Raw genomic sequence first — 26,759 nt, forward strand, 5'->3', positions numbered from 1 at the left:
ACACTACCCATGAATAGATTAATAATTTTTAAATATTAATGTATGAAAATCGCATTTATTTTTTTTTGTATTGTAAATAATAAAAATATAAATGAGTCAAATAAAATCAAGTAAATGTTATGTGTACTCTCATTTTCTTTAACCTAAAGTACTGAAGTTGAAATCAGTATGAAAATAACAAAACTGCTTTGAAAGAACTAATGAAAATGTACAAACACACATCAGCATATCAACCATTTAATTAAAGGTTTTCCCCAATAGTACTGTGGTTATGTAACTATTGAAAGAGCATTTGACGGACAAAGAAACCTACCGGCTGACATCCATCCCCAAGTGACCATGTTAAACCACATGATTGTGTTTATAAGCTCCTCTGTTGGGTTCTCCGTTTTGCTTACATTACACACACACACACACACAAATGCATCATGCTATTGACTTAAGCTCCCATAATCATCACTCTAAATAGCACAAAAACATGTTTGAGAATATCATATTTTACATCTTAAACTGGAAAGTGTATCAGAGTGGGCCAGCTGAAATTTCACGGCACCACCCTTTCTACTCAATCTTTAGTCCTTTGTTAATCAAAAATGTTGAACTTTTAACAGACAAAAAGGTGGAAAACCTGACGATTGGAATGAAGCACATGAGCCAGAAGGATGTTTTTCCAGCTTTAATGGTCAATGTTTTCACATGTCTCATTACACAGCTTCAGAAGCCAACCTCTGATTGTCAGAAGCATCTTATTCAAAGCCCCTAAAAAGTCACTGAATATGTAGCAGTTAAATAAATAGAGTATGAAAGAATGAATTTGATGGAAAAACATCTATTGTCATCTAATTATTCAGCACAAAACGCATGAAAATATCTCTTCAGTCTTCATGAAGTCTGGTTGCACAGCAGATTCTTTGTATACAGTAAATTATGGCAAATCACTCCATGCTGTACTTCTCATTTCTCTTACAATACATCAGAGATGACAAAAAAACCTTGAATTGTCAGCAGTGTTATCTACCGAGAGCTTTTCTAACCCAAACAAGAACACAGAACGAGTCACGTGTTCAAAAATCATCTTTAAATTTTAACTCGAAATTGTGTTATGTTCAACAGAAAGTACATTATATACAATCAAAGAGCACTTTCTACATGTCTAATAGCTTGACAGTCTTTAAGGACTGAGATGCTTCCACTATCAACAGTTTTAATTTATTATCCGAGGTATTTCTAATTTTGAAACATGAGGAAATGAGAATGTTGTCTTTTGGGATTCGTAGATCCAGACCGTATGTTCACAACAAACACTAACAGTATTTCTTTAGGTATCATCTAGCACTCCTAAGAATAGGAGTTGGTTTATGGGTGAATAATTGTTTCAAGGCGCTCGTGATGTTTTGATCTACATACCTTCATTTGACTAGTAATTCCCTTATGGCGTACACACCATTGCTATATTGCTCCAGATACTATTCTCTACAATACAGTACGTCTAAAGAAATACGATAGCGAGATGTTACCAAATGAAGGATGACTTCTCATTTCAAAAAAAGGAAGGGAATTCTTATTGCCGGAAAGTTTGGGAGAGAGCAGCAAATTTAGCATCCTGTCCAAAAATATATCCCTCTACCGAATAAACCTTGTGACTTTGAACAGCAAAGAAACGGATATTAGAAATTATGTTCTTTCAGAGGTATTCAGTTTCTATTTGGTACCCTAAATCAGTGTTTCCCCAACCTTGTTTCTGGAGGCACTTCAGCCAAGGGCGTAACCATGGTATAGATACTGGGGGGGGGGGGGGGGGGGTCCAAATGTGAGCCCTTCCCCAGATATTTTTTCTTAAAGTGCATTTCCCACAATTCACAATTTTCATATATTGATAAAGATTTGCTCATCTAGAACATAGTTTTGAGGAATACATTGACCATTTGAATTAACATTGAAAGAACAGTCTGCAATTTCTCTGACATAGCAGCAAATAGGATGGCTTCCGATGAGGAAAACGTACATACCTAAAGCATTTTGGTTTAAATATTGTGTGTTTCGTGTGAATGAAATCATATCAATCATGAAATCAAACTTACAACCCCACCCCACACACGTTCAGTTGCGGATCAGATCGTAAAAACAAACAGGTCAGGCCATCAACGAATGAATAGAGGCTTATCAATCGAGTGGGAAGTGCGGGAACTCCTTGGTCTGTGACTCCAGCAGTTCATTATTCAGCCTATTTTCAGGATATCATGCTAGCTACCTAGCTATAATACTGAGCCATTTAAACGTGATATTTTTTCACATTTATTCAAAAATTGCCGCTGTATTTTTGACCATGGCACTACTTTTTAGGTGTCTACTTGCTTACCATCTGAAAAAAAGGGCCAATGTCCGCCTGTTCATCCTGCTTCTTTCTTTTAGACACGTCCCCCCAAAGTACAGTATATGGTGGTTACGCCCATGATTTCAGCAGTACACGTTTTGGATGCGTCTCTTATCTGACCCATCCATTTCAGGTCTTGGAGTCTCTACTGAAGAGTTGAGTCAGCTGTGTTTGATCAGGAAGCACTGAAAAATGTCTAGTGTTGGGGTACCTCCAGGAACAGGGTTGGGAAACACAGCACTAAACCAGTGGTTCTCAACCAGTTGGTTCCAGGTCTGATTTGCGTCCAGTCATGCTCGATGGTAATTTGGTGTCAATTTATTTCAAAGTCAATCCTGTGTTGCAAAAGCAAACTAGTTGAAAAGCACTGGCTTAAAAGATGGTAGTGTTGCGTTTTAAGTACAAAGACAGAGTCGACAGACTATGCTTTTACATTCCACTGGCACGACTCTGTGTGGGTGGCTACCATTCACTCGGTCACCACCCAGTACCTCTACATCACAGTGCCTTTGTTAAGTGAAGCTCCGGTAAAGAAAAGTTAGGCCAAAAGCACACTCTACTTAAGTATGCAAACACAGGCATTAAAATCAATCTCACACAGCTAGAAGTTTTTGCATTTGCTTACTTGTGTGTAGAGTATGTCTTAAACACAATGTGGAGCTGTATTTCCTACTATAATTTAATTACATAAGTTAAGATATTTGCAAGTGCACTGCAGTATAAGCATTATCCCAAAAAAAACCATTAAAATTAAACTAACACTCTGCTTACTCTGGCTTATAACGTATAGCGATTCTTCATCACTGACCTCGTTTGGGTCCACGTAGACGAATTGTCACTATTCCCGGCTTCTGAACCTCTCTGGCCTGGTCCATAGTGGCCTCATAAAAATGCAGGGCTGTGTAACCCTAGCGCTGCCCAAGGAGAGGCTAAAGAATAAATGATTAAATATTTAAAAGTCCTTCGAGATGGTTGCATTATCATCGACACATGATGCTGGGTTTTTGGACCACAACTGAAGAGTCAATTATGGTGATTTGTGGCTCAGGTGCAGCTGTCAGTATGTTGATTCGCATGTGTAAAAGATCACACTCAAACAGAGTGCTGCTGGTAAAAAAGAAGCCTAACAATGATCAGATGCAATTACCAGAAATAAAGTCTTAACTCCAAATACCAGCAAAGAGAAGCAGATTCTAAGACCCTGCTGGAAAAACAAGATCACACCAAGCTGGTTTGTAGCTTGTAGTCTATCGAGGTGGTCCTAACCAAGCTTGACCAAGATGACCTGCCAGGTCAACCTAAACATCACCAGCTGGTAATACAGCTGATTAACCCTCTAGACAAGCTTGGACCAGCAATGACCAGAAGAGATTAGCTTCAATTAGCTAGAAACCATGTAAAACTAGGTACCAACTTAAACTGATTTGGGATTTTCCAGCAGGGTAATGATGGCTTAAATACAAACAGTAGGCTAAGGGATGGTATATAAGCGGAGAGAGAGTCATTGGGAGATTGAGACACATTCCAGATGTCAGGCATTTAAACTACAATATATATTTTCTTTCACCTTTTTACATTTCAATTTGAGAAACACAAAGATTTTTTCTAACTTTTAGAACAAGAGTTGTGAGCGTACGTTTGGTTGTGCTCACATCCAATACAAATGAGGTATGACCTCAAGCTTTCAAGTAATTCCAACATCTCATGGACATTTAGCTTCAAGGAATGGGGAATAAAAGAAAAGAAGTTTAACTATCCTTTCACACTGGTTATTGGGAAAGCCGTAGCCGAGCCATAGTCTCTGAGGGTCGCGGATTCAAACTCGGAGCTGGGGATTCTTTGTGTGCCCGTACTTGTCCCACGGTTCGTAAAGTCTGCTGGGAGCTCCGTAATGGAAATCGCTTTCGAATACGTAGGGACTCTGAGCGCAGCAACAGCCGTGTATATTGCACTTCTGGCATTATCATCTTTAAACACTCGTCTCGTGGAGGAACATGGCCTTTTTGTGTCATGTTAACAGGTAAATCATACCCAACAATTTCCACTTTGGCACTGGGCTGCCAAGGCCGTAATTCCTTATTCGTGATCTGTGCAGCAGAGCGAAGCGGTGGCAAATGCCCTCCGAAGCAGCTGCGGACAAGTCGGTCACGAGACTGACGCAACAGCTGGACTTCCCGCTCAACGCACGCTAGGCCCAACGCTCTCAGCTGTCGCCACAACGAGGCATTGAAGTGATCATACACTACCGAATCTATAGCATTCCAGGCTCTGATTTTGGCCGTATTCTCACTGGAAAGGCTGCTCTTGGAGTCAGGTGTGCGCATGTTGAGACTGACGTACAGAACGTCGTCGAGATCCCAAGACAACAAGCGGCGAAGCAGCACCAAGGATTCGTCAAAGTATTCCGCAATCATAACCAACGAGAAAACTCGCTCCATTTCTGCAGCGAAACGTTTCGCGTATGCTGGCGCCTCTGAAGATGGCCGGTCTTTATCACCGCCTAGGTCAAAAGTCAGTGTATTTCTTGCATACATTGAATCCTTCTCTTCTGGACGATAGTAGCTCCAAGGGTGGTCCAGGAAAGTCTCTAAAGAGCCATTTGGGACACGTTTAAAGCTAAGACAGTACTGATTGAAGTAGGTAAACAGAGACTCAAACATCGCTCCTGGTTCCCGCAGTATCGTGATGTAAATTGTGTTGTTGGGCATGAGGCGTCGTAGCTCAGTCCGGCTGAATCGTAAGTGATTGGTGATGATGTCAGGTGGCGTGGTGTGTGGGTGAACAAAGTGGGCACTGAACGGTCGAGGGTAGCAGAACTGGTGGTCACAGGTGGTAATAGGCAACGCCACAGTGAGGTTGTTGCGTTCAGCAAAGCGGAAGAGGATGTTCTGCACAGTGGAGCTGGCCGTTTTGTGCGTCTTAAGGAAGGCTACACTGGTGTGTTTAGCAGAAGGTCCACTGCTGCCCTGGGTTGAGGAGACCATGGAGGATGGGCAGCCCAACCAGAATGCCTCCAGTGTCCTGCAATCAGAGGGGAGAATTAATTCAGAAATCAAGACATTTTGAAAGAAAAATGGTAATGCAAAAACAAATATACCCTACTGATAAAACTTTATCAAGCCTTAAGGTCCTTGCACACTGAGTCCGAAATTCTTGTCCGAAATTTTCAGACATGAAAAAAGATATATGTTGTGTCACATTGTGTCAATCACATTTACACGCTGCCACTGAAACTTTAGTCTGTCATAAAAAAAAAAAATTCACATCCGTAGCAAGCATTTTGAGAGGTGTTTTGACAATAGAAAGCCACCGTACATGTGAACGGCAAAATCCAGAATGGCGCCTGACATATTGATCCACTTCGACTTGTAGCAGTTCACGGAAATGAGTGGTTCACGGAGTTCACGGAAATTAGTGGTCTTCTTCTTTTTAATGTTTGGCTCCAGTATCGCTAGCAAAGCATCAAACTGAGCCACCGACATCCAGAAGTAAACTTTGAATCACTCTATAATCCCACAGCTCCTTGATAAAGGTGGATCTCTACTTCCTCTCTACGCTATCGCAGGATTGGATTGATTCAATATTTCATCTTTCTTTTTCTCATTTTAAGAAGAGAAAGGACAACAAAATCATGCTTGAAGACTATTTTGTATTGACTAATTATCCCTAATTGAATCCCTGACAATTTTCAAGTAACACCTGAAAACTCATCCCTTTTTTTCACTATTTGACTTCATCTTAAACAAAAAAAAACTTTTTCCTTAATCTCTCCCTGTCTAGCTTGTACTACTCTGAACAATGCCTGAAACTTTGTATTGCAAGCACTTCCTGCATTTATTTGCCTCTTTATGATGAATCTCTTATTGCATTCCTATTGTAAGTTGCTTTGGATAAAAGCATCTGCTAAATGAATAAATGTAAATGTAAATGTAATACGCATCGGACTCGGTGTGCTCTGTGTGGATTCAAGGTTTCTGTGTGTGATGAATACAAAAATTTCGGACTCAGGCCCCGTCCACACGGAGACGCGTTTAGCTGTATATGCAAAAATTTTGTATCGCATTGGCGTTTCGTCCAGACAGATCAAGCGTTTTGGGAGCGTGAAACCGCTATTTTTTTTAAACCGGGTCCCAGAGTGGATAAATCTGAAAATGACACCTTTGCGTTTTCGTTCCAGTCAGACCTAGTCAGACACCGCTACGTCATGTAACAGCAACAAAAACATGAACAAACACTGAACGATTGTCTTTTTATTAACTAACATTAACACAGATTAATAAATGTATTGTTCCATGTTCGTTTGTATACCGCGCGCACCGAGTCCAAGTCTTCTCCATTTTTAGCGTATCTCTGTGGCAGAATTACAGCGCCACATACTGGTCTGGCATGTATACTACATCGTTTTGTGTTGGTTTCATGGATTCGTGTGTACGCAGATATTTCTTGAGACGAGGGAAAAAAAATCGGATCCGATAGGGAAAGCTTTGGCTTCGTGTGGATGTAGCCTCTGTGTGCAACGACCTTTTGGCTTTTTTCAGCTGGCCACTTCTGGCCTGGCACGCTGGCTTTAGAGCCATTTTTGGGATTTGGTCAAGATGGGAGACCAGTTGGCCAAGCAGCTAAACCAGCCAAGACCAACAAATTACATTAGTCTGCTTGAAGGTCATGTTTTCGGCAAGGTAAAGTAGGAATCAAATGGAATAGACTAACAAACGGTGGCAGAAAAGAGGAATGAGTAGTGATGCTCCGAAATTTTGGCAACCACAAATATTTGGCCAAACTAGTTTTGGAAGTCCAAAAACATGACCAAAACAATGTGTTTAATTGACACTTCTTCAAAGATGCATTTTGACCATGTCAGTGTCTTCGTGCACACAATATACCGTAGATAAGCTACATGAGCTACAGTTGCAATATGTAAAATTTGTTAGGCTGAAATAGGTTTTGGTAAAAAAAAAAAAATTTGGCGCATCACTAGGAATAAGGTAGGGACAAATGGAGGGATCGTTCTTCAAAGGCTCTTACAAGTTCAAGTGACCCCCATGGTGCAGAAGCAAGCTGACCGTACTGATTGCAATCAATACTAGGAATATCTTCTTCTGTGACATCTCCAGGTTCTTTCACTGCAAAAGAGAAGAATAGGACTTTACAAAGGTGTGCATTACTCATACATTTAACACGTATCCAGAACACCAAGTATACCCTCTGCATGAAACAAACAACAAATTCATGAGCACAAAAATGCACTGATCATGCAAACCATTGGTTTGGTTGACAGTTTTCTTTCAAGCTGGATCTTAAATTGCAAAGTGCCTTTTTTAATGTTTTGGGTCATTCAAACACACACGTTTAGAGACGAAGACAACAAGCAAACCTAGAACAAGAACAGGACAGGACAAGTGTCATGTATTAGCATTCGGACAGTGTTGCCTGTCTAACGCTAACAAAGTCTTGGATATCTTCCATACGAGTCCGGGCCACCTCTTCCCTCGGCTTCTAATTACAGTTATCTCATCTCGCTTTCCCTTTCTCTCTCACTATATCGAATGGCACTTCTACACAACCTGCCTTTATTTCCCCTGATCAAGCCCTGATACTACTGTAGTTTAATTAGCATTAGCATTACAAAAAGGGTAAGCCATTTCACTCCTGATGCCATTCAAAAAGAGCCAAGACAATTAATTGACATGACTTCCATTTTAATGTCACAACAAGCGCCACTGCAGAAATGCTAGTCCAAGATTAGCAATACAAACCACTGACAAATATCACGGAAAAACTGATACCACCTGCGGTAACACTTTATTTCTACTAACAGTAAGTAACTTTGCAACTACATGTCAACTAGCAGTCATTAGAGTATTAGTAGACTGTCTTCTTAATATCTTCTAACACTTTATTTATTTATTTCTACTAAACCTACCCTACTGAGAGTTAGTATACATGTTGTTGCAAATGAATTAGAATTAGTTGACATGTAGTTACAAAGTTACTTATAGTTAGTAGAATGTCTAATGTGGACTATCGAAATGGTGTAACCCCACCTGCTTCTGGTTTTATGATTTTATAGCAGTCTGGACTGTTTGCAGATTTTACAGCAGTGCAATGGACATCGAAATGGTTGCTACACAAAAATCAATTGGATGGTAAAGCAGTATACACTGAGCAAAAAATATATATAAATGCATTACAGTGACTGTTTTCTATGACCAATACAAGAAAATTAGTTTTACTAAAGGCAAATTCAAGTTTAAAATGCAGATGCAAATGAATACTGCAGGTCAGAGTTCAACACCGACTGGCTGTCCAGGCCTCTTTTTCCAATGGTAATATAAACCATCACCTACAGTATGAGTGCATGGTCCTTTAGAATAGATGTCTGGTACTGGACCAATCAGTGTCATGTATCAGCACATGAAAAAGCTCATAGGAAAAGGCTCTAAAGACACAGCAAGTAATTAATAGTTAGGTTTGTTAAGGCATAATTAATATCCCTCATACTTTAAATTAGTAATTTGCACCAATCCTTTAAACCTGTTAAATTTTGGTGCTACGGGAACAAATGATACTTCAAGCCATGCAGCTTGAGAAGAGATGTGCTAATAAAACTTCAAATTACTTTAAGAAGCTCTTATTTTGGCTAGTGAGTCTCACAGTTAGATGCAGCTCATTTCCTGCTCTTTAATTAAACTGCGCGTGTTTCTAATGATCCAGAAAGATCTGGTAGCACATGAGAGCTGCTCAGGTTATGTACATGGAGGGAAGGTTTGGTAAAGGTATTGTGCATTTTCTGTGCAAGAAGAAAGACTAAATTAGAGGCAGAGGAAGACACGAATCACCCACGCAACCATCCACCTACCTACACACACACACACCTCAAGTATGCAACACCACAGTGCGAGATAAAAGACATTACATTATAAATTCCCAGATCTACAGTGGTTTCAGATTAGGTCATGCATTTTAAAAACATGTGCATTGACTACAGACTCGGGTAGGAACAATCATATTCCTGATAACATCAAAGAGAATTTAGATGCCGAATGAACACAACCTCAACTCTAATGCATTCTTGTTTATTTCTACCCCAGTACCATTATAGCCCCTGTATATGAGGACAACATCAATATCTAGAGCAGTGTTTCCAAACCAGAGGGCCTCAGTAAACTTCAAAGGGGCCTGAAGATGACTTGATTTTGATTTATTAAAAATTTAATTCATTAAAAAAGGCAAACCCATCATCCAACATCAGTGTCTCACTGATCAGAATGGAACACTCTTAAAAAAAATAAAAGGTTCTTTACTGGCATTCCATGAAGAAACTTTGATATCCCTGGAACCTTTCCATTCCACCAAAGGTTCTTTAAAAGCGGACAAATAGGTTCTTCAGATTATTAAAATGTTTTTCACACGTTAAGAACTGTTCACTGAAATGTTCTTTGGGGAACCCAAATGGTTCTTCTATGGCTGCTAAATCCCTTTCTTTCTTTTTTTTGGAAAGTCTGTTTAAGAGTAAAGCAAATTCCTGCATCCAATGTTACAATATCTAGTGTAAAAACTTCAAAAGAGTTGAAGCTGTACTAATATATATTTTATATATTTTAAAAACATCATCTTCCTTGAAAGTAACAGCTAATCCCTTTAGTGCATTGGTCTCAATCTCAATTCCTGGAGGGCCACAGCTCTGCACAGTTTAGCTCCAACCCTAATCAAACACACCTGATCCAGCTAATCAAGGACTTCAGGATTACGAGAAACTTCCAAGCAGGTGTGATTTGGAGCTGGTTGGAGGTAATGCTGCCTTCACGTGCTATTGGAATTATTGTAAATAAGAGTTTCCTAATCGGAAATTGGACGTGAACGGCCTCTCAAGTCGTATTTACTACTGGGAAATTTGGAAATAATTTTGAAACCAGAGCTTCCGAGTTGGGTGGGTCATAAATTTTAAACATGGTGGAGGGAACAACCATTGCTGTGGTCAATGCTGTTCTCACAACAACTACATCCCTTTGTCTTGTCGCTAAAGTAGTGTATTTATAGGCTAGATATGAACGATCATTCGAAGCATATTGTATGTTTTATAAGCAGTGAAATAAGTATGTATTTGACCGAAATTCCATAATTGTCAGTGTAACGAGTGGGGCGGGGCCGAGAGCCGTGGGAACGGAGCGAGGCCGGTGGAGTTAATGATAATGAGCGACACCTGCACCACTCACCAGTCTCGAGTCCCACGGAGGAGCTCCAGAAGGATAAAAGGAGGAGTGACGAAAGTGGAAGACAAGAGAGGACCAGGCCTGGACTTTAATTTGTGTTTTGTGTGCGGCAGTCGTCCGTGAGGGGCTGCCGCTTTACTTTTATGTTTGTTTATTTTATTATTAAAACCAGTGTTTGAATATTCGCCGGTTCCCACCTCCTCCTTCCCGATCTACGAACTGTGTTACAGTCAGCAAACTGCATGAATAGCGTGGTGAATGTTTATATGATTGTCAACCAATGGGATGCTACATTTTATTCTTTCCGAAATTAAGTACTTGAATACAACAAGCTCGTAATCACGACTTCATAAGTGGGAAATAGGAAATTTCAGACAGCACGTGAGGGCAGCATAAGTTCTGCAGAGCTGTGGCCCTCCAGGAATTGCATTTGAGACCACTGCTTTAGTGGTACATTAAGACCAGTAATACCGCAACAGATTCCCCATCATTCCCTGTCATTCAAGCCACACAAAGCCAGAGTCGAGGTGAAGGCAAGGAGATTAGAATCCGATCTGTGCTATTTTGTTGGAATCAAAATGTGGCTTTTGGGGGAAAACACCGAGAGTCAAGCTGTGATCCTATGGTGCTGAGTGGTGCTATTGTGCAATTGTGGAAAGACGCTCTCTGGAGAAGGCGTTGAGTTACTGTGATATAGCCAAGCTTGTGTTACCAATCCAGCAGTGTCGTGAGCAACGTCCAGCCAGGCATGCAACGTTATAGATGTCTGGGACAGATGGTGGCCAAGAGGACACGATAGGTCAGATATATACTCTAAAAACAAGTGTTTTGAAGTTATGATGACTTCTAAATGAAATCATGTTCAACCAACAAACTACACTGGGTTAGAGGAACTTAATTTGTAGCACGAATGTAGCCAGGTAAGGTATAGCCCAGGTATGATTGGCTGATGTCATGCCAGCCTGTGAACCTATCAGTGTTCCTACTCTTTTGTGATTGGTTAACATGGTTTAACTCATATGAACCTATCAGTGTTGGCATTGAGAATGTAAAAAGGGAAGGGTTTGATTGCTCAGGATGCATCGTCCTTGGTACCTTTGTGGAAGTACGTCATTATGAACAAGGGATGGGGTTGGTGCATCCTCCTGTTGTTGTGTTTTAGCAGTTAGGCCTTTTTCAGGTTGTTCTCCCAGTGTCAAAAAGGATTTTGCCTTTTATAAGGAGAGGCTTTATTTGTTTGTCTTTTTTGGTCATCAGCATGCTAGTGGCTGTGCTCTTTGGTGGCGAGCGACCATGCATCTTGCTACATGGTAAATCTCTCTTGGTATGTATGATGGGAGTTTATCGTGTGTTTTAATGAGTGTAATCTCGTTTTATGTTCAGTAGGTGTAATTGCACATCCAGGGGTTTCCAGTAACTTGGTCAGAGGCTAATGTACATCAGTGATGTGACTGCACTGCTGCTTTGTTTTAGTTTTTTTTGGGGGGGTGACTGTTTTAACAATTAACACATTTCAGTGTAATTGAGTGGTGGCTCTGGAACCAATTAATCTTAGCAATTCCAGTTCACATTAACAGTTACCGTAGCACATGCTAAATACAATTTAACATGAATTTAGATATTATGTCACTGTTGGTTGGTTGGAGCTTAAATGCCTTCCATAGCGAGTAACCAGTTAAATGCTAAAACATATGTTACATCCCAAGGCGTAATTATTTTTATTTATTGTATTTTGTTGTTATATTTGTGTACCATTTGATATTGCTACTATGTAGATACAGTTTGTCCATGTCTTCTCCTGTTTTTGGTTAGAAAGGGAGAAAGGTAAGACTTCTGTAGTTTACTGTTTTGTGAGTTTAGAAAGTACTGTTTGATGTTTTGGCCTGGTCCCCTCCCGACGCTTTATTTGCTCCCCTCTTTGAACTTTTCAAATAAACCATCTTTCCTGAGTGTTACAACAATCTGTGTGATGTTTGTGGAGTGCTGGGACAGGAGACAGGAGTTCCTGATTGCCTATTAAAATTTTTTTTTTTTTCCTCTGGCTTGCATTTGTAAATTTCCTTGTTATAGCCCCTTCCTGACCCTAGACTAGGGAGGCATGTAACACATAGCAATTTAAGAATCTATTTATTAAAATTTGTATACGCTTATTTTGTATTAAAAAAAAACCCTCTTGTTTTTCAAAGCACAGTCATTGCTCAATATGATCAAAAGTAGTGCATACCATTATTTAGCCACCTACAACTTAACCATAGCCGCTTTTCCACTGTCGGGCCAGTGCGAGCCAGTGCTTTAAACGGGCCGGCGGGGCTAATAGCCTCAGACCTGTAGCACCGACCCCAAAATCACGATGCGTTTCCACCGTCGGGCCAGAAGCTCCGCTGTGCTTCACTAAAACCCGCCTTTTACACACCTCTCTGGAACAACGTCACGCAACCCCATCATTTCATCAACAAAGAGAAGTTATCAGAAAACTAATCAGAAATAAGTCACTGGAACTAGCGTGATAACGAAACGAACATGATAAAAGCGGCCGTTTGTTTGCATGTTTTGTTAGATTTAAATCCAAAAGCATCGATGTTTTACAATAGCCTATTAAGTGATACATTGATGATAATGAATTAATTTATCAGGATTGAAAATTAGTCACACAGAAATAAAGCAATGTGAACCACTATTTCACAAAAGAGGAGAAATAGGCCTACCCTACTTATTCAGTAGAGTCTGTTTCTGTTTATTTGTAGTCACAGTATACATCACGTTAAGTAAGAATGATAATTTCTATATTTTTCTTCAAAAATACGACCTGAGTAGCAGAGGGAGCTACCGAACAAAAAACATTATATATTTTTATGACACACATGGAGCTAAAGTCTCGAGACAAGACTTATGACAGATAAAATATGTTACTAAATAAATACACGATTGTTATAGAGAATGAGAAGCTGACGTCTGATTTCTTCAAGCGGTGGTATTTACCATGTTTAGTATGGTAATGTTAATGGCTAGCGTGCATAGTCTTTTGCATCGCTTATAAATATTTCTGCCTTGGTGATCATAATCCACATCGGATCAAGTTATTTCAAACACTCGCTGCTGTCTGAAAGTGAGTTTTGAGCTAAAATTATTTTAAAAGTCTTTAATGCTGGTGTTATAGCTGTAACTTTATGAAATGATCTGCAGCGCTGACGCTCTCAAGATGCGGAGAAACTCCGCCTTTGTTCATAACCACTCCTCTAGTCCCAGTTGGTCCGCTTTGGCCCAAGGTTTTCGTCGGGCCAGAAAACCCCGGCCGTTGGCTCTGAGGAAGCCCCGACGAGGCACGATCAAGCCCCGGTAGTGACAGTGGAAACGCGACTGGCCCTGGCACGCACTAGCACGCCCGCTTTTGGCCCGACAGTGGAAACACGGCTCATGAGTGCTACTAACCACAAAAATGTCAACGTAAACTCATAAATGTTAAACATAAAAGCTACACTAACAGGGCTTCCCCTTTACTAAAAAAAGGACATCACATAACACTTATTTTCAATATTTATTTTCAAAATAAATATGCAAAGCACGCTTGGATCTAAAACCCCACTGGCCAATTTTCAGTTATCTATAAAATTTTATTAAGCTCTGCAACTTTTTTTTTTTTTTTTATTTATGCAAGAATTTTTATTAAATTTACACACAATACAAAGTTGTAACATTATGCCAAAAGATCAAAATAATGTTCGCAACTTAAAAGGTTCAATTAAATCAATAGAAGGTTTAACTTGTTACCATGCAGTAATTTAAGCTATGGTAAAAGGTCTCCTGAAATTAGTTTTAGAGTGTAGGAATAGTGTCATTTATGTATGAGGCTACTGCCTTGACTTTTCTCTTTCTACTTGCGTTTCTTCATGCGATGATGTCTGGAGGGCAGAAGGAACTCGAGGAATCACAGCATCTTTGCCGCTAATCAGTTTTGCTCTTAGGGTTGACCACAAAAACAAAGCGGGCAGAAAGGACCTAGAACCATTCTTCATTCTGACAGGAGCGCGGCTGTGAGGATGGAGGAGTACAGTGCGTTCAATGGATTGAACATGTCAGTTGTTCAGCTGACGAAAGGCTTTTCCAAAAACATTCAAGACTCCATAAACAGTTTTGAAAGCGTTTAATCTGCGTAAAATTCATTGCAACATCAATCCTGACAAAGGTTTATTTTATTAAGCAGGTACAAAAGATATAAATAATAATTCCCTTATTCCATCGTCATAGCATTTTCTCAACACATATTTTTTTCCAAAGCAGCTTACAAAGAACAGCAATGACTGAACAAATCTAAAGATTTAAACCACTGAACATATTCCTCGCAAAGCGTTTTCAGCTCAAACCATATGAACATCTCTCCAGGTCATTACTCAGGTCAAAATTGTTTTCCAGGCCTTTTCTAAAGTGAATGCATGGACACTTTTCTAAGCACAGGTCAAGATGGACTCTTCTATAGAGGCGTCTTTTCTTTTATATGAGCATGCAACGCCAAATGAGTCCTGCTGTAGCTAAAACACAATATTATGAAGAATACATCATGCAAAATGCACACAAATTGTTTAAGCATAATTTACCTTTAATTTCTTTCACCTCAAATCATCCCACACATCTGCGTCACACCTTTCTAGCTTACAAAATACAGCTAAAAAGACAAAGACATCTTGAACTGTATATATACACTGTATAATATTTGCATATTTATACTTTTTAATTGAGCTTGTATTTAACACAGAATATTCCTTTTAAAAAATCTGGGATTCTAGGACAAAGTTTACAAGTTCAATCCCAAATATAGGGTCAAGTCCTGAGAGACGCCCGACATAACAACATCATTCTCACAAGCTTACAGTAACAGGAATGTAGCGTTGTACAGAAGGCAAGTGTATTTCTCACTTTTTATTGCACCATGCTGAAAAGGTCTGCAAACAGCGAGAGCTGCTACCATCACGAGTCTTTACACTCGCTTAAACTGTTTACATTCACCTGTCTGGGTGGGCCTACTGTTACTATCTGTTTGTTCTGACTGCAATTTGCAGCATGTGGAGAATGTAAATGTGATATTTTTTGTGGTATGTGATTAGCACGCAGGATTCTTTATGACGTTGATTTAATTGCTGGTATTTGGCAAAGAAAACATCTAATAGTAACAGTAGTGACTGGACTTGGATATAGAAGTTTAAATGCATATTTTTTTTAAATCTGAAAAACATAGAATGTTACTCACATATTTTAAGTTCTAGCAACTTTAGCTGCCGATATTGTATTCTTTTAAACAAACTTTTACATACTAGTCAATGGTGAGTAAATGATGACTGAATTTTCCTTTTTTGGTGAACTATCCCTTTAAAACACACGAATTCTGTTCAAATCATCTAAAGGTCCTGAAATGGAGTTTGAACGCCATTTGACGATTCAACTGATGCTAAACCCGTTCGGTCCATAAAGCTTAAAGTTTATTAACAATACGTTAAACTCTAAAAGTGTCCCTATTTAAGAAAAGGAAGCCGTTTTGAGTATTGGACAGAATTCAACAAGAAATAACTGTGAAGAACGTCTGTGAGAATGGAGACAGAAGCCACTAATTAAACTAACCGTGCGGCTCTAAACTCAGATATTACATTAGAGTTTTTCTTCCTATATCACACCACAAAGCACTTCTAGAGTACTTTACTCTAATCACAGTTCAGTAAAGCATGAAACATCCTTTCTCTCTCTCTCTGTCTGCACATCAGATGCGGCATTATTGTCTAAATCCCCAAAAAATCAATCTGGGAAAATGAAGCTTGAAAATGAGCATCAGCAAACCCCCAACCGTCCACATCCACATCCATCCCCACACACGCAACCTAAAAGTTGATGATTTTTTAAAAAATGAACTCTTTCTATTTAGATATGAGCAGATGTTTGACTTGCAGAGTCTTTTTCTGACTCAGAAACCAAACCTCTGTGTTCCTTCTGGATATCAGTGTATGGGTTTAATCAAACTCAAATTGATTTGGGGAAATATAAACCATGTGGGAATATCATTTTTGAATTAAGTATTTCACAAATAAATAATTTTCTCTTTTCATGTGAAAGTAGAACAACTCTTTTATAACAAATGATGTGTCTGACATCAGTGCAAATAATTAATATTATAAAACAGCTCCCACTCTGAATGTATGAGCCACAGTTGAAGCGCATACGATCAATGTTTGCAATAATGCTTGGCCGTTTTAAACCACAACAGCCCACATCACACTCCATATCCCTCTCATGTGGAAATATCTTTTTTGCTTAGATGTTTAGCTTGTTTTTGGTCATTTATCCTACGCACCTATCGATCACCCACAGGTGTGTGAGGGTAATTGTTGCTGACTGATGTGTAAATAATATAAAAGAACTGCTGCCACTCGATCAAGTCACAGTAAAGACATTTACAGTATGATGTTACAAAAGATTATATTATTCATTTAATAAATGCAGTTGTTTTGAACTTTCAAAGAATTCATTTTCACAACAACAACAAAAAAAAAAAATCACAGCAGCTTTTATCATCAATAAGTTTTTTTTTTGAGCAGCTAATCAGCATAAGAATGATTTCTGAAGGATTTCTGAGGGACATTATATAAACATAACAACAACAACAACAACAATAAACAATTAAAACAAAGAAACTCAAAGTTCTTTAATAATTTAAGTATTATTATTAATTAAATAATTTATTAATCAATAATAATACATTTGTAAAACATTATTTAGAAGGTACAGTATATTACAAATTTTTCCTTGTTCCATATTCATTCATGTTTTAACTTGCCAAAAAATAAATTAAATTATTATACTTCTATTTGATTAGATTTTAAAAGATTAAAATGTTTTTAGATTCTACACTGAAAAACCCCAAAAACAATAACTTGTAGGATTTACTTGAAAAAAAACTTCATAATTTGCACTAACATTTTAAGTACATTTTACTGCTACTTATCTGTACAATCTACTTGAACATAAAGAAATTAAGTAAATATTGCATTATGTATGTATGTTCACATATAAAATTAAGAAAAATCTACTTACCAAAGTTACGTAAATTTAACAAAGAAAACAAGAAACTTTAGCTTGGCCAGTATGAGTCATTTTTACTTAGTCAAAGCTTACTTTGCAGTATTTTGACTTTACTTAACATAACATAACACACAATTAAAATCATGCCTTTAAAGTGTATGTTACTTAGAAACATCTAAGTAAATAATACAATAGATATCATGTAGGCATCTATCTACATAATTAGTAATGCGGCACGCATTCAAACACAGAGCCTTCAATACACAATACAGGTGACATTCTGTGGTTCAGTTTTGAGTAGAAAATAAACTCCAGATCTAAGAAAATCACAAGTTATTAAAAGCAATGATAAACCAGTGTAAATACAGCCAGTGTAAATGCATGCACTGGGACATAATTATTCATGCCCCAGTGCATGATGGGAACACCAGTATCAGAAAAGTTGAGTAGGTTTTACTTTTATAATTTTTATATTTATGCTTTAACTTCTACAAGCTTGAACTGAGTACCAATATAGAATTTACTTTACTTTTTTGTTTGTTTGTTTTTTTAAATTATTGTCTGAATTACATTTGATTTTCTATTGTATTTACTACACCACAGAACTACTTTATTAGTGTTTGTACTCCTAATAGTAAAAGTAAAAATAAGACACTATAAACCTATATAAATGGTCCAGTCATGAAAAGAAAAGAAAAAAAAAAAAAAGATACATTGTGATATAGTACAGTTACACGATACTGTTATTTGGCCACATCACCTATATTATATATTATAAATGTATCTCGGCTTAACTACAAAAACTCAAAACACAAAACATGTTAGAGATACAAAGCAAACATTAGAATCAGATTTATGAACAGTCCTCAGGCATGTCGTCTGAGATGGAGACTATTGTTACACTCACAACTGGCTGCTTGAACCCAACTTATATGAGTTACATGAAGCACAGACCTTAAGAACACAAAGAAACAATGGGTTTTTAGTTGTTTTCGCAGCACTTATAACAGCTCTCTTCACATCTCTTTCTCTGAAATCTCAGCACATCCTCACAGCTTGTGGCCAAACATGTCATGATGCCCCACGAAGCGTCCGCCGTCCCATCATCCACCCCAAACACCCCCGAGAGACGAGCAGACGTCTCTTCACTAATTCCTGCTCTAAGCTGGACGTTTACTCGTGTTCTTGACTTGTAGGATTTCAGTTTAAAAGAGACCATTTACAGTAGCGCAGCATTCACCGCTTGACCTTTCTATTTTAAATAACGACACATTTTTTCAGCTAATCCTCTGTGCTATTTTTATAGTTGCAAAAGACAAGAACAAATAGCATTCTATACTGTACTTCATAGCATAAACCTACTAATTTATTGCTGCAAATATACAGTTAGACAATGCAGCCAACTCCATCTCTGCAGCTTCAACATGGATTTGTGATTGCAAAATTCGCTATGTTCGCTTTATTGACACATTCACATAATTTCCAACCTTTTTGTGGACAGGAGTTTACTGCATTTCACCAATATTCCACCAAAATTAAAGTTGAATGTGAAGAAATTAAAAATAAATATTAGTACTGTAAGTTGTACCGCAAAACAAAATGTTTACAATAATAATAAATTCATTTTACAACAATAATATATTTCATTATTATGAGTTAAAACATTGTTTATTTTCTACATTTGTTTATAATTATATATTTTTCAACAGTAACTTAAAACATAATAATAATAACTGATAGTAGTAATTTATTATTATTAATTCATTTTCTATTAATTTTTCTATTTTATTCATTATTGATTGATTTTATCGTTATTATACATTTTTCAACAGTAATATTTCGGTCTTCATTTTAACAATGATTTAAAACAAGAATGATAATAAATAGGATTTATTATGTGTTCATAAGAATTTAATATTTTTAAACAAATTAGTATTGTAACTCGTAACTAAAAATAACCATAATTATTATGAAATGTTCATTTTTATTTTATAGTACAACTGTAATTATAAACAGTAATATGTCTTAATTTTTATAATTAGATTATTATTAGATTATAATTAAAACATCATTAATACATTTACACTGATGTTTTAAGAACCCAAACAAATTGTAAAATAATAATAAATTTTAGTCCACTTTAAAGTTCAGTTAAAGTCCAAATAAAACACTTAACATTATGTAAGATTATATAAGAGAGATTAAATATTTTATCTGCTTACTTTAATGTCATGCAACCATATATGTATATGTGTATGTGTGTGTGTGTATATATGTATTTAAAAAAAAAAAAAAAAATCACAAATCACCTAATTCCGACCTACTTCATGTTTACGTGCAAATCTCAAACTGAATATAATTATGAAAACAGCAGATTTTAATTGTTTGCACAAAGACATTTCATTGACTTGCTACTAAATGTCTCAGGTCGCTCCTAATTATGCAGCACAAAACAGTGAAAAATGTTCCTCTGGTTAATAAGGGAACAGTCTGTTTTCTTGCATCAGTGACAATGAATAGAGAACGAGGATAATTATTCATGAAGTGCATGATTAACTACTCCTTCAGATTGCACTCTTCAACTCTAGAAAGATTTCAGAGAGGTGCGCCTTTCCAAATCAATTTCCAGCATCCGCTACAGGATTTGATGTGCCCTGCGCAGAGCGACCGAAGCGGCAAGAGCATCCCGACAGGTCATGGGTTCAAATCCCCTGCCGCTCGTCTAACTAAATCCCCGCAGACCAAAACATCCCGAGAGGCAGACAGATCCGCTCCTCCAGCTCCAGACGAGCCAAGCACGAGATTGAATTATTGTGCGAGATGTAACAATCAGCGCAGATCTGTTCGTCCCTCGCTAGCGCCGGTCGTGTTTATGGACTCGAGCAGATGGCACAACCTCTGGTGTAATGCTGAGGGGAGATAAATGAAAGCGATCAGGAGGTGTGTGTGTGTGTGTGTGTGAGGAACAATGAGTGAACGACGGGAACATCACGTCCAGAAACATGCACATGAGTGCAGACGGTGCTGCTTGACAACGCATTATAAGCTCACAGTCGTGCATTATTTCAGATAAACTCAGGGCTCGAGGGGGCGACAGAGCTTCCTTCAAATGTCAAATGCGCTGTGAGTGTTTGCATTCACAAACATGTCTTGTTTAGGTTAAAAGGAACTAAAAGGAACGTAGTACTGTTTTGCTGAAGTGCACTTGTTTACTCAAGTGTTTCATAAACAGAGGTTTGTAAGCTGATGAAGAGCTAATTAAGGATATTGAGTGATATAGCGTTTGTCATTTCAGAGTGAAGCGCAGCACTGTGTTCATTTACACGTGATCGAGCAGCTCGTGATCCAGCATTTCAGCAGTAGTCTGCCAAAATAAAAGCTTGAGGTTTGAAAAGCTAAAAGCTCAAGGGTTTGAACATTTAAAAGTGAAGAATTTAAAACATAAATATTAGTATTGTATATTTTAACATAAAATAATTATAAAATGTTTTTTTTTTTTTTTTATAGTACAATTGTAACTTAAAACAGTAATGCATTTATGTCTTAACTATTAGAGTTAAAATTATTATTATTAATCATGATTACTATTATTATTAAATTTGGGTTCCTAAAACATATAATAATAATAATAATAATAATAATAAAAACTGATTGAATTTATTTCTTTATTTATTATTAACACTGGTGTTTTAGGAACACAACCAAATTAAATAGTAGTAGTAGTAATAATAATAATGTTATTGTTATTATTATTGTTATTGTTATTATTATTACTATTATTATTCACCTTGATTGGGTTTCTAAAACACCAGAACCTGTTGTGGACTTCACAACTATCACAACTGAAAAGAGGACTGAGTCCACTTTAAAATCCAGCTACTAAGTCAAAATAAAAGCACTTACCAAAAACAAAACAAAAAACAAAGTTGAACATTAACTGACATTAGATCATGTCATGACATGATCATGTGATCATTAACTGACATTAGAAAACCCTGAACAAATTTTTCATTAAATTACTGAAATATTAAACATAACACAAAATATCAAGAGGATTGCAAGTAAATATTTTATGTCTAAGGGGTTCGGCTGACAAAATAGTTTGGGAACCCCTAGTTTACACTAATACTAACATTCAAGTCAATTTGCATTTCTGTATGCAGCATGCAGAACACAAAAAGAGGAAAAAGCAGCACTGGCAGCAGCATCAGTGATGAAAGAGGTGTCTGAGGGGTTTAACGCGAGCGTCACTGATATCCACTTACACTCCCGCTGTCTGAGCAGCGAGAGACCCGCAGGGGGTCAGTGCACCGCCGTGTGTCTGCACCCGCACATTTATGGGGTTATGGGATCTGTTGCTGGGAAGGAGCATCTGTAACAGACCGATAGTCAAGACCCTTTCTAAAGAGCATTTAATTAATCCTTCAGCGGCCCCTGAGCAACCGGTCATCCGCCGCAAATCTGAGGATAAAATTCAACAATACAAAAGTGTTTATGGGCATGTTTGTAATGACGTACTACACACTAGTTTTGCACAGCATTCAACTGTTTTATATGCAACTAACTGAAGCAAAAATAAAACAATCTTCAGTACACAACTGAATATCCCACAATGCAAATTGCTCAACCTTTTAACCTTTCAGTGTTACAAATGACTTTAAAACTAGATGTGCAAATTTGATCTGACTCCCTATGTATAATCAGACCACCAAAAATTACACATAATTGGATTTAATAAATAATAATAATAATATTTTAAAATATTGATATTGAATATAGTAAAATATATTTAATTAAATATTATGTATTTTTAGAATAATAATAAAAAAAAATCGTCAAGAAAATTCTAATTTCTAGGATGATAATAATAAAAAGCCATGGCTGAAGTCCATTATTAGATTTAATAATAATAATAATAATAATAACTTAAATATTTAAAAATATAATTTAAGATTTTAAAAATAAAATAAATAAAATTTGTAAAATTCTCATGTGTGAGATAAATGTGACTCACTAACTTAAACATCAAACGTCAAAACGTCATGTTAGAAATCCAATGCATGACAGCCGAAAAAAGCCCTGGCTGAAAACAAAGGATTTTTATTTTCTTTTTTTACACATAATTGGATTTAATAATAATAATAATAACAAAATATTTAAAAAGTAAATAATATAATAATATACTTTAAAAAATTTAATTTCTGACATACATCCAACTCCCAATAAATTAGACGTCAAACATAGTAAAGTCATGTAAGAAATCCTATGCATGACAGCCGGAAAAAGCCCTGGCTGAAAACCAGCTGCATTTTCCCGATACTTAAACCAACAGCTCAGCCTCCGATGTTTTCATACGAGCACATATGAAGTTTCTGAGAAAACAAGGAGTGACTGTACAGATTCCCTTCTCCATTCACAGAGATGACAGGATGAAAAACGCTGCTTTGAAATGCAATATCACCGAGACCACAACAGCGGCTAATTTCAGTCCGCTGTAACACTGAGGTCAAAGTGGAGCCGTTTGATATGACAACTGAAGTTTGTCAATGGCAGAAGAGGGAAATATTAAACCTTCTAAAGACTGACGGACAGTTTTCTTTAATCGGTCTATCAAAACAAGCTTGTCTGTACTTCACCAATGAACCAGAAAATGTTGAAAATGTTCATTGGAAAGCTATTGGCTATCTGTAATTAACTCATTAGTGTTGTTTGCTAACGCATGTGTATCAGGGTGATCATTAGCTTAGCTAAATGTCAAACTTAAATCAATGTGAGTTGCTGCTAATGTGAGGTGTTTTAAATCAATCACTTATAACAGACCGACTGACAGTATATTTACACTGACTATAACAAACAATAACAGTTAGGCACATTGACATGCATTTTCCAGAGTAATGTATTTAGTAGTGGACAAACTGATAAATATACTACACTACTGTTCAAAACTATGGGGTTGGTAAGATTCTTTTAATGTTTTTGAGTCTCATGATCTTAAAGGCTGCATCTATGTGAATATATAGTAAAATGTAATTTATTTCTGTGATGCAAAGCTGAATTTTCAGCATCATTACTCCAGTCTTCAGTGTCTTATGATCTTCAGAAATCATTCTAATATACTGATTTGCTGCTCAAGTAACATTTCTGATTATTATCAACGTTGAAAACAGTTGTGCTGCTTCATATTTTTGTGGAAACCGTAGTTAATTTATTCAGGATTCTTTGATGAATAGAAAGTTCAAAAGAACAGCATTTAATTGTAATATAGTGATAGAAATCGTTTGTAACATTTTAAATGTCTTTACTGTCACTTTTGATCAGTTTAATGGGTCTTTGCTGAATAAAAGTTTTATAAAAGTATTAATTTCTTTAAAAAAAAATAAAGTTAACGAAACAAAAAATTTGAAAAGAAAAAAAAAATCTTCTGTAACACAATAAATACCTTTAATGTCACTTTTGATCAATTTAATGCATCATGGGTCATATAAAAAAAAAAAAAACACTGATCCAAAACCTTTGTCCAATACAGTAATATGGCAGCCTGTTTTCACCACTGAATAAACAGAAACAAGGGTAACTGCGACTTTCTCACAATTCTGAGTTTCTGACTTTTTTCCTTGCAATTGCAAACCTTACATCTAGCAATTCTGACCTTTTTCCTCAGAATTGCGAAATATAATCAAATGTAAGAAAATAGTCTTTTTTCTCTCAGAATTAGACTTTATAACTCATAATTGCAAGTTTATATCTCAGAATTCTTAGAAATCAGAATTGTGAGGGGAAAAAAGTCCCAATTACCTTGTTTTATTTTTTATTCAGTGGCGGAAACTGTCTTCCATACAATAGTGAACTATATAGTAAAACCATAAAAGTCTTAAATCTTTTCTTTCCCATACTGTGGCTTGGAAAAAAAACACCACGTTTATTGTCCGGTTTATAATTCATATCTTTTCCCCTTCAGTTTGAACAACAAACGCATGACTGATTTGCACTGAGAACACAAGATACGCTGTAGGAGGATAAGATTCATATTAATAAACATGCAGCTCCCTGATGAAGCAAAACGGACATTAAAAGTCAAGCAGAAGAAAATGAGAACGAGAGCGAGGCACAGATGAAAAGACAAACAAGAAAAGCAGCGAGCATCCTCAGAGGAAAATTAACGCAAGGGTCACAGAAAAGGTTGCGACCAGGGAAACCAAAGGGGATGCAGAGAAAACATGGCGAGTTTAATGAGTGCAGTAAATTAGTCCCACAAACACACACACAAGCAGGCAGACAGATGCATGCAAGCAAAAAACACACACTTTCCTGCTTTCAATTTTCTGTGGAGCAGCGGAGAAGCCACCGGTAAATATTTAATCACAGGCGATCTATTCAGATTCCCACTTTAAATGCTAACACATTCCAGTACAGTAGAAACACAAGAGCAGACGAGCAACCAGACGCGCCGCAGACCGTCTCGTATCTCACCTTACCTTCTCAAGTGCCCAGAAAACATGAAAGAATAATACAGGGGCAACGCAGCCTTGACATCACATTGATTGGTGTCATTGCAATTGATAATTATTATTATTGGCCTAATGTTTAACAACTCATAAAGATCACAATCTATGGCATAAATGTTATTTTAAAGAGTCGCCGTACTTTGCACCGTCAGACTAGATTAGCACCAGGTGAAGGGTCTATTAATAATGTAAGAGAATCATGTAATTGATCTCAGCTGAACACACGTTCTCCTATTGACTTTCAGGGAGAGTGGCAATCAGACTCTCACAAACAAAGCTGCATCAAGATATATTACTGTAGTAATGCGATATTAAAGCACCAAGATTGTAATTACGTTTAGTCTAACCAAGTCAAGCTGCAACATCAAACAATTTGGTAAATTAAAATTTTCATAAACCAGCATTGGAAAAAAAAAAAAATTGGTGTAGAAACAATTTTCACTTGTTGTTCACTTGCTGGTGAAATTCACAATTACAAAGAAATGGCAAGTAACACATGGCCATTGTTTAATCTACTCGGGAAGAGTTGTTCATAAGGTGGCTCCAACTGGTAAAAACTAATGGAAAGCTGCACAATTTCATTCACCAATCAAAATGAAGAGTGTTTATTAACCAGAGTTTTGTCCATCCAAGATGTATATGAATTTGTTTATTCATGCCAACAAATTTGGAGAAATGTAGCATTACATCACTTGCTCACCGGTGGATGCTCTGCAGTGAATGGGTGCCATCAGAATGAGAGTCCAAACAGCTGATAAAACATCACAATAATCCACAATTCAATTCAATTCAATTTGTTTATTTGCATAGTGCTTTTCATGATACCAATCGTTGCAAAGCAGCTTTACAAAAAATTTTAAGTTTTATATGTTGTTCCAGGGTTAGCATCATAAGGTCACAAGTAATCCACACCACTCCAGTCTAGTCCATCAATTAACATCTTGTGAAGAGAAAAGCTGTGTGTTTGTAAGAAACAAATCCATCATTGAGGTGTTTTAACTTTAAACCGTTGCTTCTGGTCAAAGTAGGAGTCCATAATCCAAAATAAAGTCCATCCCCTGTTGTCCTCTCACATCAAAATCCACACACAATTTTTTTTTAGAGCTGTTTGGCTTGTAAACTGTGCTTAATCTGTGCATATTTCTCTCCTGATTCAGATGAGAACTTTTTCCACTGTAGAATGCAATTTTATCCGGAAGCAATGGTTTTAAGTTAAAACATCTTAATTATAAATTTGTTTCTGATGGCGCTTTTCCACTGCGTGGTACGACTCGGCTTGGCACAGCTCAATTCGGCTTAGTACCGCTTTAGAGTGGATGGGATTATTCACGTGTCGTTATAGTTGCGCCGCCTCTACTGCCGTGACTCCTGAAAAACGTTTTCATTCCGCGTCGCTCCATTAAGCTCTCGCTGGATCCGCTCCTTGGCTATCAACGAGAGGACAGTCTGTACTTCCTCAACAGACCACGAAACAGCCATTTTTTGGTTGTTAAAAGAAAGGTGCGCTCATTCAAAACAGTTGCGTTTGATCCTTCTTCTTCTTCTTTGGTGTTTATTGGCGGTTGGCAACCTAGCTTATTGGTGCATTACCGCCACCACCTGGAA

At 37.2% G+C, this 26,759-nt stretch overlaps 1 protein-coding gene across 5 annotated transcripts in view; it reads right to left on the reverse strand.

Annotated features, from left to right (window-relative positions):
* Positions 1-765: 765 nt before the first annotated feature.
* gal3st3 (galactose-3-O-sulfotransferase 3) overlaps positions 766-26,759 on the reverse strand; it is a 38,553-nt gene continuing 12,559 nt past the window's right edge. For 2 of the 5 annotated variants that reach the window (XM_058783298.1, XM_058783295.1), the window contains exons 2-3: positions 7,400-7,497; positions 766-5,395 (exon numbers count right to left, since the gene is read on the reverse strand). In XM_058783298.1, coding sequence (XP_058639281.1) covers positions 4,144-5,395; positions 7,400-7,482 — 1,335 coding nt within the window. In that variant the 5' untranslated portion in view covers positions 7,483-7,497 and the 3' untranslated portion in view covers positions 766-4,143. Of the gene's footprint in view, positions 5,396-7,399; positions 7,498-9,678; positions 9,716-11,299; positions 11,440-25,124; positions 25,252-26,759 lie in introns of those variants that run through there. The other 3 variants (XM_058783296.1, XM_058783297.1, XM_058783299.1) reach the window with 3 other exon arrangements.

This window comes from Onychostoma macrolepis, chromosome 07 (assembly GCF_012432095.1).
Source record: "Onychostoma macrolepis isolate SWU-2019 chromosome 07, ASM1243209v1, whole genome shotgun sequence".
Classification (NCBI taxonomy): Eukaryota; Metazoa; Chordata; class Actinopteri; order Cypriniformes; family Cyprinidae; genus Onychostoma; species Onychostoma macrolepis.